General features: G+C 40.0%; 2 protein-coding genes across 2 annotated transcripts; both read right to left on the bottom strand.

Moving 5' to 3' along the window:
• Positions 1 to 1512: 1512 nt before the first annotated feature.
• LOC125231077 lies at positions 1513 to 4307 on the bottom strand. The gene is made up of 3 exons (XM_048136421.1): positions 4194 to 4307; positions 3519 to 3800; positions 1513 to 2455 (listed from the first exon to the last, which is right to left on the bottom strand). The coding sequence occupies exons 1-3, from the start codon at positions 4249 to 4251 to the stop codon at positions 2232 to 2234; spliced, it is 564 nt and encodes a 187-aa protein (XP_047992378.1). The 5' UTR covers positions 4252 to 4307; the 3' UTR covers positions 1513 to 2231.
• A 1246-nt stretch (positions 4308 to 5553) lies between these two features.
• LOC125231072 (mucin-5AC-like) lies at positions 5554 to 11431 on the bottom strand. Its single transcript, XM_048136417.1, has 4 exons — positions 11211 to 11431; positions 9403 to 10886; positions 7510 to 7630; positions 5554 to 6899 (listed from the first exon to the last, which is right to left on the bottom strand). The coding sequence occupies exons 1-4, from the start codon at positions 11269 to 11271 to the stop codon at positions 6703 to 6705; spliced, it is 1863 nt and encodes a 620-aa protein (XP_047992374.1). The 5' UTR covers positions 11272 to 11431; the 3' UTR covers positions 5554 to 6702.
• Positions 11432 to 16850: the final 5419 nt, after the last annotated feature.

Here is a 16850-nt window from a genome sequence, read left to right as displayed (position 1 = left end):
ATATCCACTGTTGGTTTTAAAATAAACTTTGACAGTTAACACGAGTCGAACAAGGCCCCAGCTTTGATTATTGTCACTCAAGTTCTATATTTAACATCAAATCAACTGTCAATTTACGGTTTCCACGGAAATGTGTTACCCGCTGACATTCCTGGATATCTCTGTGGGCTCCGGAATCTCCTCACAGCGCATTTATTACGTGGAACTCGCAACAGACTATTAATAGTAAAGTAATTAGTTTATTTTTATAGTGATGATATAAGTAGGAAACAAATATAAACACGAATATACTTTTTGGGTTAAAGGACAAATTTTCGTGCGACATAAACATATATAAGAATAAGAATAAGAATCGTTTTATTTGCCAAAAACAGTATAGAATACAATATTAATAACGCAGCAGTAGCGATATAATAACGTGAGTAATAACTACTTAGGTACAACCGTAGATTCATTAAATATAAACAATATTCATAATGCTTATATTGTGGCAACGCGCATGTTAGGCGTTCATAGGCTATAAACAGCTTATGCCCAGGAAGCCGTATGCTTGATATACTTGCAATTTGCATACATAATAATGTAATGTTAAAGAAATACCCAGAGCATAATAAATAAATTAATAATATGTTTTTTATACCACGTCGGTGGCAAACAGGTATACTGTCCTCCTGATGGAAAGTGGTCACCGTAACCTATGGCCGCCTGCAACTCAAGGGGTGACACATGCGCGTTGCCTACCCATTAGAAACTTGTACACTCCTTTTTTGAAGAACCCCACACTGTAATATTTAGGTATATCGCGAGAAAATAAGTCGTTCTTTCTAATACGCGCGACAAGAAAATTTTCTTTGAAATCTTCCCAGTAGGCCCTCTGTTACTAGTGACATCTATTTTATTCGTGCTACATGAATGAAGCAGATTCTCGTAGATATCGGTTTAACTTGCATCGTACGTTATATCACACGTACTCTACCTTGTAGTGTGAGTTAAAAAATGTAGATGTCGCCTTGGGTTTCAAAGCTGCTTGGTTTTGATATGTCTATAATTTCTGGCATAGGAATAGGATGTGTTATGGGATCTAGGCATGGAATCTCTATATGAATATGGAATGGGAAAAGTATGTTATAGCAATTATGTTTTTCATAGATTTATTTTTTCTTATCTCGTCTGACCCTCCATTTATGCATCATATTTTAAAACATTGGAATTATGTAGGTACCTACCTAGGTAGAGTTAGTTATTCTACAGAGACTGGTTTGTTGAGGAGAGAGAGGCCAACTTATCTCTGCAGCTTACTCGTAAATAAACAAAATTCTTCTATTAAAACTTATTTCAAGCCCATGAAGAAGATGTCACAATTCCTGAGGTCTGTGAAGTGTCAAACTCCTCTACAATATGCGGGAGTGTACAGGCTAGACTGTGAGTGCGGCCTGTCATATGTGGGGCAGACGAAACGTATTTCCACACGGGCGAAGGAACACATAGCGGATGTTAAAGAAAATAATTTAATTTGTCACATAAGCCATTTATTGCTTTTTTGTTACTCCTTTTCATACAATTTGACAATGTTTAACCTTGTTTCTTTGTGATTTTCGTCATTTTTTTTTGGGATGGTTAAGAATTTGATAATCTTAAAAAGTCTAGGACTACTCAGGTACCTTTTGATCGAATAAAAATATCACTTAGATTTTTGGTTCTTGTTCTTCGAAAGCTTATATAAATTTCATGCCGAGGTACATACAAGAGATGCTCAGAATAGTGGTTTTGCCCAAATACCGAATATTCGGCTGGACATTCATAAAATTTGAGTATTTTTTATCACAACAACTCAAATCGTACTAAAACTAAAACTCACATTATTTTTGATATCAACAAATTCAAATTAAAAAGGTTTCTAATTTTTTACAATATTTCAATAATAAATTAATTTTCAAAGTGCAGTAACGTCTGCTAACGAATCTCCACTTTTTTAAATTAAAGGAAAAAAATTAAAAAAAATTGCACGCGTGTATTGCAGAAGATGCGGGTAAGCGTATTTTTTTTCCTTTAATGTATGAATTCCAATAATATTTTTATATAAAACTGGCTTAAACGCGTACAAACTTCCTACGAAGAAAATTCGTTATGTGAGCAGCAGATGCTTTTCATATGACGTCCCTAAATTTTAGTAAGTCAGGCTTAAAACCAAACTAAAGTCAGTATGTTTTGATGATTTTCAATTTCAATCCCTAAGACATTGTATATTTCATGAGCAAAGGTGTCACAAACATAGCCATGAGCGCCGTCACCAGGTTCGGAGTAAATTGTCCTGCCCCGTTGCATAGGTCGCCTTCACACTCGCGACAACTCAGGAGGGTCACCAGATCCTTCTGAGGATCTATTGCGGCCTTTATTTCGGCGCAGGAACCCCGCTCGGCCATGCAGCCGCGCACGACGAATGGGTCTTTCATATCTGTAAATAAATTCCCTTAGATTATATAACATTTATAACAGCCCAGTGTGGGAGCACCATTAGAGAGACCCCATGTAGGTACTCTAGCGGTTTTTGGTAGTCGGCGTCTATAGCGCTATGTAATAATGGAGGCGTATTTGCGTCAACGTTGCGCCGAACTGCAGCCATAATCCGGAATTCCGGATACTCACCTACCTCTGCTACGTATTAGTTTAAATGCTGTTTTTGTTAATATTGATTTTTGTGTTGAATCGTACAGCTTTGTATTCTGAAGACCTAACTAACTACATACGTTAAATATGCATTATAAGAGATTTACTTCTATCACGCATTTTGGCTCGTTCTTTGCAAGTTCATGACGCGGTAGTACATGTAGAATATGTAGATATATCATTATTCATTCATTAAATACACAATTTATATAGGTATTATGAGAAAGAATATTAAAAGTAAAATAGATTAAAATGCAATCTTCTTATCATAATGATGAATCACACATGTACTTGTAGGTTTGTAGGTTTCTTCTCTTATTGTTTGACGTCATTTTCATTGTGTTTTACAGTCAAACTTAAGCACTAATTACATCTAGACATGAATGAGTGGACATTCTATGACTCATCGTACTACCACTTCAATAGGTGAATACCCACCATTTAATCTTACACAAACAAATAGAAATGAGAGAGGGATTTCCCTAGTGTTTGGCTACTTTTAAAGTGAATTAAACGCTATAAAGTGTCTATAAAGTATCTTCCTCAAAAATTATCTCACTTATAAAACAAGTACTTACAGAAAATGAACTTGACGTGCTTGCCCATACTCTTTCTATGGGTGGCAAAGTATTTAACTTTAACATAAATCTTAACTATTTGAAATATGTATTTACTTTACAAATTTAGTAAGTTAGAGGCATACAGACGTGTGTCCGGGGTAAATTCAATATTTTTTTTTCATCATTGTGTTTCAGTAAGTATAGTTATACATAATACATATTAATTCTTTTCACCTGTTGATTTCTTTTAAGTAGATACTTAAACGGAACATAACAGAAAATTACACTTACGATAGTACTTCTCAGAAAACACAACGCATTTCCCATTCTTCAAGGGGTCCTGCGAATATGGGCACAGCTTCGAAACGGTCACATTCTTCCCAGACGGGCAGCCTGAGCACGTGACGCACCGGACTGACTTCTGAGGAAGCGGGTTGACTACGGGCCTTGGGGGGTAGCGCGGGTACATGTTCCCTTGGGCTTGGGCCGAAGCGTGGGCAGAGGCGGAGGCGGCACGCTCAGCAAGGTCATCTTCGGAGGCGTAGCGGTCTTCGTCAGCGTCGGAAGAATCCGCTGCCAAAAATTGATTAGGTGTTACTTTTAAAAAGATCTAATATATATTATATTTGGATTTTTCTCGCTGGCTGTTCCTTAAAACCACTAAGAATCGTGATCAACGCTGAATAGTGAACTTTGGACTATTCAGCGATGGAAGTTGCCTGATGTAGCTCCATCGGCTATTGGCAATCGAGTTTTTAAAGTACCCAATCAATTGATCTTGTCGGCGAATCGGTAAATAACATCGCTGATATATAGAGGAATTCTTAATGAAGGTGATAATGATAATGAACTACTTTTATTATGACACCAATGATGAAATCGCAAAACAACATTTGGCTGTTTCATATATTTCAAAAAAGTTTGAACGGTCCTATTTATTTCATCCTGTACATACTCTTATCTTACCAATAACACCACACAGTAATGTGACGGCGAGGACGCTGAACAATGCTAGCCTGGCCATGATGCTCCGTTCCCCGATGTGAACCTACGGTGGTTCTTCACAGCTATATAGGTCTGGTTATCAGATTCTCCATGCTTGAGAGCCCCTGTAACTGGCATTGAGGTGCAACGGTACGCTTTGCTTGGAAACAATATTTGGACAAATCAACCGTGGTACGGCAGTTAGTCAGAATGGCCGAGTACATGCGCGCTTGAATTTATTTGCACAAGACGAACGGTAAGTTACCATGTTAGTTGTAAAATAACTTAGTCACTGGTCAAACAACTTTGTCAATCGAAAAATGAACTAAATTCATAAAATATAGTCTCATCTCATTTGCGCCTACATATATTTTTGAAATTTGCCGCTTTATTCTAGTGACGGAAACGTCTTGGCGTACTTGTCTTTAGATCGCAAATCTTCCGCAAAATAACCGTGAGTGCAGAACATTATATCACAGCAATTTATGGGCTCCTTAATATTTGACCAGCTCGGAGCCTAATCCATTTATCAGGTAGCTATTTCATAAACCTGATAATAAATTAAATAAGGGCCGCGTATAAAATGTAACATTACAAGAAGGAATGCCCTACATTTTCCCTTCTTGAGAGAAATTGCAATCCCGCTAGTAATTTTCCTGCATTGGTTTTGTTGCAATCAAATTTCTTTCTCCCATTGAAATCTGGGTCGCAACCGCATGATCAATCTTTGCAGAAGTTACCAAGCTTTTTAAATGATCGTAAAAATATAAAGTTTATAAAAATATTAATAATGCCATTTATAAACTTTGGCCCTTGGGCAGGTATATAAAATGCTGATTCATTAGTACCTACCTAAAGGTAAATATTATGCTTATTTTTCTATTCCATACCTACATTTGTTTCATTGCACTTTATTTGTCCTGTGTTTGATTTTTCTTTACGTTTTAAGACGCTCATTAAGCAAGTGCCCACTCTTTTTTGTATGCTCGTAGACTAAGATCTTCGTTTAAAATCTTTTTGATGGTTTTCCTACTGACACCCATCTGCAAAGCCATCAACTTCTGTTTTCAACATAACCATAACAAATAAACAGATACTATTTCCTAATAGTGTATCCTTAATGAACTGAAGCAGGTATTACGTACTACGATCTCGTTACTTAATTAGTACCTACTTACACCATTATCGGATAACTGCATTGTTACTCATACAAAAATACATTTTCTTCAAGTATTTACGATATCGTTTTGAGTGCTTTGCAAGTTTACATGCCCTCAAAGGGCGGTGATCTTTAGTACGGAACTATACGCGTTGTAAGAGATAAATAAACATTGTTAAGCAATAGGATGTTGTGCAAAATTAAACAAACGTTATCATTTTGTATAAAATATATTTCTTTGTTAGGTACTTATTTACAACCTACAATTTAGACTTAGACTTATTTCAAAGACTGCAAATCATATTTTCATATTTACAACTCACATGTACCGACCGACCGTACCAACATTATTTTTCAAAAATGCTAAGTTTATAAGCACTTTTGCGGCTCACATAAACACAACAAAAATGCCTATATGCCTAATACATAGTGTACTCCGGTGCACACATCCACAAGAAACTTCCATATGAAATTGATGGTATATTTTATACTCATACACTTATGCTAAGCTTAATAACAGCTTAACAAATTGTTGTTAAGCTGTTATTAAGCTCTATGTCTGTGCTCTGTTCTATTCTTTATTTTATACTATAGGTACTATTTCTTTCAATAAATACTAATTATCTTTGCATGCATTTTGCAGTTGTACTTTACATAACACAACTCTGGCAATTTTGTTAGAATGATTCAAATTATACTCTTCCTAATTATATAACTAATAAAATTGTAAGTATAATGTGGAAAAAAATAAGACACCTTAAACTCAAAGTGTCTGTACGACTTTGTTCTTACACGTATCAGTAGTAGAGTAATAATATGATATTAATTAGAGGTATATCATTTGTTCCAATAAATACATGCACGCAAACATTATCTCACTGGCAACTCATAACTTAAGTCGGACCACGCTAAGTTTTCACGGTAAACGGTAGGTACTTACAGTCAACCAATTATATAGGTAGAATCTTAGGCCACTCTAGAACCCTGTCGATTCGATTGACACTGAGCTTTATTTGCTATAACTAGAAGTCAGTTTGACTTTTACTATGAAAAGGTTCTGCAGTGGCACAGTATAATTAAGAGTACTGTCGTGACAGCTAGTGGCCTAGGATTCAGATTGCTGGACTGTACGTCGAATATGGAACTAATAGGGATATCTCTAATAAGTAAAAATGTTTCTACTGTATAGTTCGGGTCATTCACGACGACGTGCAGATTCGTCAAATGGAATCTTAAATGAAATGAGTTCAGGCGCGCATCTTCGTTTATATGTTTGATTATATTTACTTACTTCTTGTGTAAATTTAGTGTGGTCTGTGTATACTATATTATTTATAAATTAATCAACAACCCTAAAACAAAAGGTAGTAAAGCGACGGCCGCAGTCGCCGCCGAGTTACAAAGATCGTCCTCGCAAACGGTACAGCGGACGAGGTCCACGTCATCTCTCCCGAGGGTCTCGTGGCAACGGGCTGTGGTGTTTGATGAGTCGTATGAACAGCCGCGGACTATGCTTTCTTCTCCGTTTTCTGGAAATAAATAGAACAATATTAGTTATTGTTTATAATTGGGGCTTTTAACACAATGCTTCAAAGAGCAATGTTTTCATCTGAAGTTTCTTATGTAATACATATTGACGATATACAGTTGAAGGAAAGATACGTTTAAAATTTATCACGAATGCCATTTCCCACCTCGAAAGTAATGTAGGGACTATTCAAATGACTGCAAAGAAGCATACCAGATTTATCAAAGAATTTCAATCATACAGACAGTAGGCGTTGTAGATATTTTATGCTCTTTTGGAGCTGTAGGTAAATGAAAAGTTAGAATGTGTCAGTTGCCCAGAGGCCCACAGATTACCAGTCCACTAGACGATATTAACTTGTCAAAAGTAACTGTAGGTAATAATTGACAGGCCGATATCGTCTGCTGGACTCTTACTCCGCGGGCTGTATTTACACTAAGGTCCGACCAAGATTCTCGGCCGCGAATAATTTGTATGAAGTCTCGGCCGAAAATCTCGGCCGGCCGAGACTATCGGCCGAGACTCCATACAATTTATTCGTGGCCGAGAATCTCGGTCGGACATTAATTTACACCTTTGTTGGTAAGTTTCAATTAAAAGTAATCTCTTACCATCCTTGTAACTGGTAACAACGCATCGAACTTGCACGTCGTCGTCTCTAAGATTTTGCTTTACGAGTATGCTCCTGTAGAATCTGCTTTTCGCACTTAAGCTGCTGGCAACATCGGAATCCTGCAAGAACACCATACATTATAGTTTATCCATTTTATAAGGGCCAGTTTCATAAACCACACATTTGACAGGCATCGTCATGCAGCAGACGTCTATGGAATGCCATAAAATAAAATTTAACGAACGCCTTAACGGTGACAGACGGTTTGATGCAACCGGCCCTAAGACACTGATCGTCATGGGTGACTGTTTTTGCTATGGCGTACTTGATCTTAGAAAAAGTAGACAAATTATAATTAACAATATTCATAAAACGTTAGCTTCAAGTATCTATTATTTTATTACAATGAATTTACTGCCACTTAACACTTATTAATACTTGCTGTAAGGATATTTTCCATAGTATTACTGTATAGTTATGTATTATTGCCGCATTGAAGGAAAATATATTACTATTTACATACAACCTTTACACGTGTCAATATATGTAAGGCAAATTAAAGCTGACAACGTAGTACCTACTGAATTATGCAACTCGGGTATTTGACAGTATAAATGCAATGATAAATATTTACTATAATTACTAGACAGTAAAAAACTATGATTTGTAGACAATTGTAGTCGATGGGTTTATTATGAACGAGGAAAAAGGGATAGCATACAGGATGTGACAAATATATAGTACCTAAAAATATTGACAAGAAAAAAAAACATGCAGCAGTGAGCAGTCTAACTGTCGGCCATTCCTCCACACAAAGACCAAATTTCTTCCTTCTACTTTTCTTAACCCTTAAGGGTTGCATTTAAATGCATGATGTTGCCATTTGGATACAATGTAATATATTTTTAAATAAAGTAGCCGAAATATAAGCTAGACTTTTTAATTTATTTTACACCACACCAACGGATAAAGGCTTACTTTGTTATTCGAAAACAGATCAAAATCGCATTTTATCCACAAGAGTGCAAAGTAATTTCATACAAATTTTAACTTGATGTTTTAAGCTGGCTGGTAGAATTTACCTATAAATGATGATTTTGAATCATAAATATTGAATAAATTGATAGATGTTGATGAATTGATGATGATGAATGTTGGTGTGGTGAAAAATTTTGTGTTTTACTCGGTGGCAAAGTTTGTTTAACCTTCGTGCCTTGAAACCCTCGCAACGCTCAAGATTCCACATTCTGAACCGCGAGCGTAGCGAATATTGGAATCTTTCGCTTGATCGGGTATCAATATTGGCACGTGCGGTTAAACAACAACTTTGCCCCCTTGTAAAACAAATAACTATTTCCTAGATCCTACATCTAAATAACTAAATAAAAACATTATTTCCAACCAAAAATATAAAAAATCTTGCATTTAAGAATTAAGGATTAAGAGAAAGTGGCGGAAAAGTGTGTGTGTGTGTGTGATGTGTGCGATTGTATCATTTTCCAAACTTGATTTTTCAATTATGCACAATATTGCCTGCAATGATGTGAATGGGTTAGTAAAGCGATCAAGAAATACCAATTGTTATGTTATGAAGTTAGTACCTATATAAATCAAACTTCTTGTTATATATTATGTTTTTCCCCTCACTAGCTCGGAAACACGTGTTTTGTCCTTTAATACCAGCGGGTAAAAACGCATTTTATCCACTAGTGGGTAAAGTAATTTGACCTTGAATAAAGTCAAATTAACTGCTTTAAAATTGATAAAAGTAGGTGAATCTAGTAATAAAGATGATTTACCACCTGTGGAACTATTAGAAGCAGTGATAAACGCATTTTTTGCGTTGTAGTTTCCTCGCTATAGTGTGAGGGGAAATATGTTTTAAAATTACCTGCGTGTTCGGGATAACTTCAGTTGTGATGGCGGCAGCTTCAGATGTCGAAGTCATGAACTCAGTCATTGTAGTCATGGATTTAGCTGCTGTGGTTGTTAGTTCAGATGTAGTAGCCTCAACCTCACTTGTGGTAGATACAAGTTCAGTTGTAGTAATGGTAGCTTGGGTTGTTATGATAATTGTGGCTTCAGAAGTAGTTGAAGGTTGAGCTGCCCCAGTCGTCAATTCTGATGTCATCGTAGTTGTGACAACTGATGCGATAGTTGTAGGTTCAGTTATTTTAGTCGTAGCTTCGGTTGCTCTAGTTGAAAGTATAGTCATAGTAATAGGTTTTGTGGTAGTAGTGGAAGGTTGCGCTGTAATCGAGGCTTCAGATGTTGTAGGAACAGCATCGGTTGGCACAGTTGTAGGTTCATTAGTTATGGTAGTAGCTTCAGTTGTTGGTCTAGTAGTTGTAGATTCAGGTATTGCGGTCGTAGATTTGACTGTTGTAGGTCCGGCTGATGTAGTTATAGCGGCTACTGTAGTAGTAGGTTCCGCAGTTGATGTTGTAGGTTCTGTGGTTGTGATTGTTGATTTTGTTGTTGTTGTCGTAGAAGTTGCAGCAGTAGTTGTAGTTATGGTTTCAGTAGTGGTAGTGGGTGGTTGCGTAGTTGTAGTTATAGCTTCAGTGGTTGTAATTGCAGGTTCAGTAGTTGTGATTGCTGCTTCAGTAGTTGTAATTGTTGGTTCCATAGTTGTAGTTGGGGCCACTGAAGTTGCTGTCGTAGGTTCGTTTGTCGTAGTTGTGGCTTCAGTAGTCGAAGTTGTAGCTGCAATTGTCGTAGTGGATGATGATGTTATAGGTGCCGTAGTTATAGTTGTGGCCTCTGAATTGGTTGTCGTAGGTTCTTGTGTTGTAATTGTGGCTTCAGGAGTCGTAGTCATAGGCGCAGTTGTCGTAATTGTAGCCTCAGTCGTTGTGATAGTAATAGGTTTCGTAGTTGTAGATGTGACTTCTGCAGTCGTGGTTTCAGCTGAAGTGGTCGTAATTGTGGCCTCGGTAGATGAGGTAGTAATAGGTTCGATAGTTGTAGTTATGGCTTCAGTTGTCATAGTTGTAGCTGCAGCTGTTGTAGTAGTAGTAGCTTGAGAAGTTGTGGTTGTCGCTGCAGTTGCAGCTTCGGTCGTTGTGGTAATACTTGTCGTAGGTTCTGGGGTAGTTATAGCCGCAATATTTGTAGTTGTTGTTTCAGGTGTCGTCGTTGTACTAGTTGGCTCTTTAGTTGTAGTTAAAGCGTCCGTTGTTGTAATCGAAGCGTCAGTGGTTTTAATTGGTTCTGTAGAAGTTATAACTACAGGTGTTGTAGTTGTAGGTTCAGGCTGAGGTTCCGTAACTGTTATAGGCAAACTGGTGGGTGGACTTGGTGGCTTGCAGGTTTGAATGTGGTCCCGTGTTACTTCTTTACAATTTTGGCAAACAAAGCATTGAAGTGCGCCCGCTGAAAAACATTATTTAATGTAAAAAATAATGTATGATGTAATTAAATTGGATACCTGACTGTTATTGGTAACATAAATATCTTGTAAATAATTATGATTTCGATTACACAATAAACTTATGAAATGATGTCTTTGTTTTTTACAAACTTGCAATAAGTTACTATAAATAATGTCTAATTATGTCAGTAAGTAACTAAATCGTTATAAAATATATTCAAAAATTAATTTATTCTATCTGTGGGGGATTATCCTAAACATATTAATTTTTGTAGACAATTATTGGGGAAAATATAGTAACTAGGTTATTTAAAAGCAGTACTTACAATGTCCAATGGCTAAGAACGCCAAGAGAAAACCAGACATCACAATTTTCACACCCTCCATTTTCAGGTGTCACTAAAAGTGCAATGCGCAAGAGCACAGATGAGCCTATTAAAACCTGACAAGGAAATCCAATTATAAACTCACACTGTTATCTCTAACAATTTTTGATATCGAGCAGGCATAGATTAATAAAGTCTAGACGTGTCACTTCTCACGATGCTACACAATTTCTGCGATAGCCAAGATGCACTGTTTCGCCTGACTGCCCTTCTTTTTCGGGGTTTTTTGCCCTTGACTCTGTTGTTTCTTCGACTATGATGTCAAAAAAGAAGTTTCCGCGTATCAATGATACAATATCTGTTAACCGTGATGTAAGTTTTTTAGTATTGAAAAGCATTAAAGTGGGGACGACTAGCGAGTCTGTGCGAGACTGACATCCAAAACTACATTTTATACCAATATTTCAATTATTGACTATATGAAAAATTAAAATTCACGTCCTGTGTGTCCAGATTTCATTTTTTATAACATTTTTACACAAATAAACTAAGAGTCACAAGTATGCGGCTCACTTCACAACATACAGTCATAATTATGTGAATATTGTAGAATTATTAAAGACACGAACAAAATTAATAATTGCAGTTATATAAATATGCAAATCAGATATCGGAGTCAGATTTCAGTGCTTACATGGATGGACAGCTACATGATGCCAACGAGTTATTAATACTAGAAGAGATAGGTATAAAGTTGATAAAAATATTCGTACAGTACAACTTTACAATTGTTTTAGGTAAAAACTACCTACTTAAAGAGAGGCAATTAATTCCTGTTTTAGATAGGTACCTAATACCTAATAAGTCATGGAGAGCCAGGGGAGAGGTATTTGCTCAGCAGTGGGACACTCAAATAGGCTAAGAAAAAAAATACCAATGAGTATTGGCATTTGCAGTGTCTTGACCAACGGAATAAATGGAAAATCAATATAGCACTTTTTTACATAAACCTTTAACTTAGGTATTATTAAGGCTTTATTTTTTTATTCTTCATCATTAACATTTTAGATTATATACATTAACAGCGGAGCCCAGGCTCCCATGAGCCGCGGCAAATGACGGGATAACGCAAGGAGGATGACGATGACAATATTTCCTTTTTGCACCGCCTACAACTTTTCTGCTTTGCCTAAAGGTTGACTGGTAGATAATGCCTTATGGCATGAAGTTTGCCTATTGTTCGTTATATTTCTTGCCTGCTGTTACCTAGTTATTAAGCGTGATCCATCTTGTGTGTATTTTTTTTCTGTATGGTGCACAATAAAGAATGTTATTATTATTTCCTTTATTTATTTTGCTTCTTAGGTTAAGCTTTTTATAATATGAATATAAAAGTAAAATACAAAAACACATACAAAACAATATAAAAAACATATAAACACATTATAAAAAACCTAACCTAGGGTGCCGCCAGCAGCGGGGCAGGGCCCAAGCTGCCGGTGGTTAGGGCTGCAGAGAGAGGAACCGTCGGACTATCCGCGCCGTGTCCAAGATCACCGCCTTCTGCATCTGGCCCTTGATCCAGCCACCTAGCGAGAGTCTCTTAAGATGTTGATCGAGACTCTTCGCTATGAGACCGTTCGCTGAAACGACTATCGGAACAATGATCGTTGAATCAACATCCCACATGGCGGTTATCTCGTGAGCCAAGTCTAGGTACTTACTGGACTTGTCCTTCTCGGCTTTCACGAGATTCTCATCATGGGGGATGGTGATGTCAACGAGCACGGCCCGGCGTTGCGGTCGATCTATTATCACAATGTCAGGCTTATTGGCTACAATAGTCCTGTCAGTGATAATAGATCGATCCCAATAGAGCGTGGCACGACCATTTTCAAGAACTGGCGCAGGCAAGTACTTGTAGTACGGTACTTCGCGGTCCACAAGGCCGTATTGAAGAGCAAGTTGCTGGTGAATAATCCTGGCTACGAGATTATGTCTGTGTAGGTACTCGCCGTTAGCAAGATGAGAACAACCGGAAATGATATGCCTGAGTGACTCTCCGGGACGGCGGCATGCCCGACAAATGTCGACCGTACCGTCCTTCAGGATATATTTCCGGTAGTTGTTCGTCATCATAACTTCGTCCGCAATTGCACAGGCAAAACCCTCGGTTTCTCCGAAGAGGTCCCCAAATCGTAACCAGTTCACCGATGCGAGCAGGTCTACATCGGGTCCCGTGAGGGCCTTGTAGAACCGCCCGTGTAGCTGCTTGCTCTCCCATACCGCCTTGCGGTCCGCAGTACTTAGTACCACAGGTTTGCGCCAGTTCTCTTTCGCCAAGGAGAGCGGCGTGAGGTTTCCGTCAACTGCCACCACATCACGATGCATCCCACACTCGTTGTTAAGGAAGTAATTCCTGAGATTGTGGAGATCTTTGGCGTTTAGGAAGCCTCGACCTCCGCACTTCCGTGGGATGTACAATCTCATAACAGACGAGCGCGGGTGTAACATACGATGTGTGGTAAGCAGTGAACGGACGCTCCGATCCAGGGCGTCCAGCTCAGTCTGGGTCCACCGTAGTATGCCAAAGGAGTATGTGAGTAGAGGCATTACCCAGGCGTTAAAGGCGCGCACTTTGTTGCCTCCTGACAAAAGACTGTTAAGGACTTTTGTGAGCCGACTGAAAAAGCGCTCCTTCACCGACCGTCTAATGCCAACATCCTCAATACCCAACGACTGTGACATACCAAGGTACTTATAGGTTTCTGATTCAGAGATAGATCTGAACGACATCGTCTCAGAAAGTTGTAAATTTTCTGAATTTACAACCTCCCCCCGCTGTACATGCATAACCGCACACTTATCGACACCAAACTCCATTCTGATGGCGGTACTGAAAACTTCTGTGGTTTTCAATAGCACCATCAGGTCTTGGGCGTTCGGTGCAAATAGTTTGAGATCGTCCATGTACAGAAGGTGAGAGATGACTTCACCCTCTCTCCGAAGCCGGCAACCTAGCCCAGAATCCTTCAGCAGCGTGCTGAGGGGATTCAGAGCTAGGCAGAACCATAATGGACTCAAACTGTCACCCTGGAATATTCCTCGCTCAATCCTTATGAAGTCCTGCGGGCCAGGGGGTCATCCCTGCCTCCTGGTTGACGAAGGACTGTGGTCCACTGCCTCATACATGCAGCCAGGAAGGATATTAAAGCTGCATCAAGTTTATACAGCTCCAATACCCTTCTCAGCCATGAATGAGGCACCGAATCATAGGCCTTCTTATAGTCAATCCAAGCGGCCGAGATGGCTCCCCTGTTCCGCCGAACTTGTTGGCAGATGGTCATGTCTATGAGGAGGAGCTCTTTAGTACCACGGGACCCAACCCTACATCCATTTTGAGCGGGAGCCAGAATGTTGTTAGCGACAATATGCGCGTTAATTTTTGCTCTCAAAATGGATGTAAGGAGCTTGTAAAGTGTAGGCAAGCACGTAATGGGTCTGTAGTTTTTTGCTTCCGTGGTACTACCGGACTTATAGAGCAGGAAAGTAACACCAGTTGTTAGGGAAGGTGGGAGAGAACCAAGATCGAGGGCTTGTTGAAATTGCGTTGCCAAACGCGAGTGCGAGCATCGAAACCATTTTAGCCAGAAGTTGTGCAATCCGTCCGGTCCAGGACTTTTCCAGTTCTGGGCCGTACGGGTAGCACAACTTACGTCGTCGGGGCTGATGGTGATAGCCCCCATAGGCTCGATGTTCTCGCACTCACGTTCGACAACGGCCATCCACTCGCCCTCCGTGTGCTCAACGGGCACCGACCAGATGCTACGCCAGAAATCAGACATGGCAGTAGCATCCGGTAGCCGCACGTCGGACACACGAGGGTCGGTTTCCTCCCACCTTCGGTATACTTTCCTTTGGTCGCTTTGAAAAAGACGATTCTGCTGGAATCGGTCCACACGCTTTCTGTAGCGGCGAATACGGCTTGCCCATGCATAGACTTTCTGCTTCAGGAAGTCGATGCGCTCTGTGACATTGGCCAAATAGTCGCGGGGCCTGATGCCCGTCCCCGCGAACGCCTGGTTCACAAAGCGCATTACTCGGGGGCGATTATTACCCCTCTGAAGCAGATCAGCTTTGCAATGAGAGTCCTAAACGAGTTGATACGACGCTCGATCCGTACTTGCCATGCAGGGACACCTTCGGCGGTCCTAGTTGCACGGTCAGCGTCCGGAAACTTGACTCGAGCAACACGGCACGCCGCGATGGCCCCGCAGTACATGATCGAGTGTGTATCATCTAGATCTTTACTAGTCCGCATATATGGATCTAGTAAAGCATTTAAGGCTCCTATTAGCGCTAGATTGCGTCTATTCATGGGCAGACGTGGTAATCGTGGCCTAGGGTTGTTTGTGGAGCGATACTGCGTAATCGCCTCTTCCAAAGACCTCCTCAGTTGCTCATTGGCAGGCTCACTCTCGCTCTGACTCGCGAAGTCCCCGCCGTCGTTACCGGAATCAACCCGCGGCGCCTCCGGTGCCAGGTCGGGTTCGGGCACCGGGTCCGGCGGCATGGCGGGCAAATCCCGCCCCGAGGCGGGGTCCGCGCGAGTAGCGAGAGCCTCCTGGCGAAGCCGATCAAGTGTGGCGTCATCCAACCGCTTTGACCGCTGAATGACACGCACCTGATCCGACAGTCGCTGCTCCGATACGGTGGTGGTGGGTTCAAGCGTCTGAAACAGAAGCAGCATTCTTGAACGATACGCGGACAGCCTAGTTCCCCCCTCTGTAGCCCCATAGTACGCTCGCATGACATTCTCGTTCATCAACTGAGACCATCTCATGCGGCGCATTACACCACCGGCAGCGGGAGCCGTGGGCGGGGCAGGATGTCCCGCAGGCCCCAAGCGTGCCGGCAGCGGTGGCCGCCCTCGTCGCGCTGGTGGTCGTGGCGGCGGCGGCGGCGGCCCGCTCTCGTCGCTCGACTCGCTGGTGTCGGCCGCGGTAGCGAACTCGTCGCTCGACGGCGGTTGCGAGGAGACGGACGAGGCGGGCGAGGGTGGTGGGCGTGCGCTTTGTAGAACCGCTGATTGTCCGCGTGTTTTGCTTCTTGTGATCATTCCGTGATATTTGTCTTGTCGTACATGTCGATAATTTTTATGAAATATACCCAATACAAGTTTGGTCACATGTAGAACTGACTTGGGTTCTGGTTTCCATAAAAAGTAACTCAAAAATCAACATGTAAATACAAAATATCCAAAAAAAATTAAGAGAGATTAGCAAAACATGTTTGTAGTTGACAGCGTAATTTTTTTTTTTTTTATTATTATTATTATTTCTTTGTGCAGTAAAGATGAAATAAATAAATAAACAATAGATTATTTTGAACATAAAATAGGTTTAAATAAATACAATAATACTATTCACTTAGAAATATATTTTCAAGTTCGTTACCGACATGGCTGGATAAACAGATTTAAGTAACAGATTAAAAAAACGTCCTTACGATTGCAATTCTGATTTCCGTAATTTCGTAAAGGTACGCAAAGGCTATATAAATATTTATTGCAATACGTTGCAACATTTTCCTGTCTATCGTTTTACTGAGGTAGTAAAAATAGTTTTTCTAAGACACAGC

Source organism: Leguminivora glycinivorella, chromosome 11 (genome assembly GCF_023078275.1).
Source record: "Leguminivora glycinivorella isolate SPB_JAAS2020 chromosome 11, LegGlyc_1.1, whole genome shotgun sequence".
Taxonomy (NCBI): domain Eukaryota; kingdom Metazoa; phylum Arthropoda; class Insecta; order Lepidoptera; family Tortricidae; genus Leguminivora; species Leguminivora glycinivorella.
Note: the sequence above shows the minus strand (reverse complement) of the source record. Positions and strands in the feature narration are given on the sequence as shown.

Excerpts from the sequence above, each read along its gene's own strand:
- LOC125231072 (XM_048136417.1), bottom strand. The coding sequence starts at position 11,271 with ATGGAGGGTGTGAAAATTGTGATGTCTGGTTTTCTCTTGGCGTTCTTA. Across the intron at positions 7,631-9,402 it reads AAGTTATCCCGAACACGCAG|GATTCCGATGTTGCCAGCAG; the intron begins GTAATTTTAAAA and ends GTGTTCTTGCAG. Across the intron at positions 6,900-7,509 it reads TGTTACCAGTTACAAGGATG|AAAACGGAGAAGAAAGCATA; the intron begins GTAAGAGATTAC and ends ATTTATTTCCAG.
- LOC125231077 (XM_048136421.1), bottom strand. The coding sequence starts at position 4,251 with ATGGCCAGGCTAGCATTGTTCAGCGTCCTCGCCGTCACATTACTGTGT. Across the intron at positions 3,801-4,193 it reads ATTACTGTGTGGTGTTATTG|CGGATTCTTCCGACGCTGAC; the intron begins GTAAGATAAGAG and ends AATTTTTGGCAG. Across the intron at positions 2,456-3,518 it reads GTTTTCTGAGAAGTACTATC|ATATGAAAGACCCATTCGTC; the intron begins GTAAGTGTAATT and ends ATTTATTTACAG.